Source organism: Sinocyclocheilus grahami, unplaced genomic scaffold (genome assembly GCF_001515645.1).
Source record: "Sinocyclocheilus grahami isolate Dianchi unplaced genomic scaffold, SAMN03320097.WGS_v1.1 scaffold5246.1, whole genome shotgun sequence".
Classification (NCBI taxonomy): domain Eukaryota; kingdom Metazoa; phylum Chordata; class Actinopteri; order Cypriniformes; family Cyprinidae; genus Sinocyclocheilus; species Sinocyclocheilus grahami.
The window spans coordinates 10,892-12,250 of NW_015509990.1; the positions used below are offsets into that span (position 1 = coordinate 10,892).

General features: G+C 35.0%; 1 protein-coding gene across 1 annotated transcript in view; it reads right to left on the bottom strand.

The window, feature by feature from the left end:
* LOC107577144 (relaxin receptor 2-like) overlaps positions 1-993 on the bottom strand; it is a gene marked incomplete at its 5' end in the record, with an annotated part of 3,338 nt that extends 2,345 nt beyond the window's left edge. The window contains one exon of the mRNA XM_016263253.1: positions 583-993. Coding sequence (XP_016118739.1) covers positions 583-993 — 411 coding nt within the window. The remainder of the gene's footprint in view (positions 1-582) is intronic.
* Between the last annotated feature and the right edge of the window lie 366 nt (positions 994-1,359).

Here is a 1,359-nt window from a genome sequence, read left to right on the forward strand (position 1 = left end):
GTCTTATGCACACCCCTTCAAGTAAAGTGTAACCAAATGTTTTTACTGTCACTTTTTAACAATTGAATGCATCCTTGAGGAATAAAAGTATTAATTTCTTATAAAAAAAAGAAAAGAAAATCTTATTTGCCCCAGACTTTTGAATGATCACGGTTTCCACAAAATAAAAAAATAAAATAAAAATAATAAATTAAGCAGCATGACAGTTTTCAACATTGATAATGTTTCTTGAGTGCCAAATCAGCATTTTAAAATGATTTCTGAAGAATCATGTGACACTAGAGATTGCGGTAATAGCAACTGAAAATACATCTTGCCATCAAAGTAATTAATTACATTTTTAAACATTCAAATTGAAAACAGTTCTTTTCAATTGTAATTGTAATAGTTCACAATATTATTTTGATAAAACAACTGCAGGCTTGGTGAGCATAACACTTCTTTCAAAAACATTAAAAAGCTTAAATATTTTACAATTTTGACTGGTAGTGTATATTATATTAATAGAAGAATCAAAACTACTAAATACATGAAAACACTTCAATATATTAGTAAACATCAAATCAGTGAAAAGACTCGAACCAAGAAATATCCCTGTGGAGTATCCTTTGGCTGTTGGTTTCTCCAGCCTATCAGAGTGCAGTGGAAAACATACTCCATTTCGCCCATAATAGTTCCCAAACAGGTCTTCATTTAGCAAGGGAACAACTGCTATGACAAATCCCAGAATCCAGATGAAGGCCAGAACCAACACTGTCTGCAGCTTCCCGGGCCGCAGATGGCTAAACGGGAAAACGATGACTAGGAATTTCTCTAGTGTCAAGTAGGTGAGGAGAAGAACAGACACTTCAGAGGAGAGCATGGCGAGGAAGCCAATCGTTCGGCATTCCACGCTATCCATCCAGATAAGAGCATTCCGGTTATATTCGCCCCGGAATTTCACATCAAATATCCCCAGGAACAAAAGATAGACTCCCATCAGACAGTCAGCAACTGGAAAACATTAAAGCAAAAGAATCAAAATAATGACAACATTCCTCAAGCATATAATACAGTGCTTAGCATAAATGAAAGAAAAAAAAAACTAGGCTTCTACAAATAAATATACCATGAAATCTTTTTAAATATGTGCCAGCCAGAGGAAGATGAGCACCAACTGAGACTTGGTTTGTTTCTCATCCAACTTAACCACGAAAGTCAATGTCTCTACTGAAATTTTGGGGTTTTATTTTCATTTTTCGGGTTTATTTCTGGTATCATTATGTCACTCTAGTCACAGAATTGATTTAAAACAACGGTGACTAGCCCCTGCTGCAGCGATTACTGTAATGGATGTTAATCTTAACAGCGCAAAAAAAA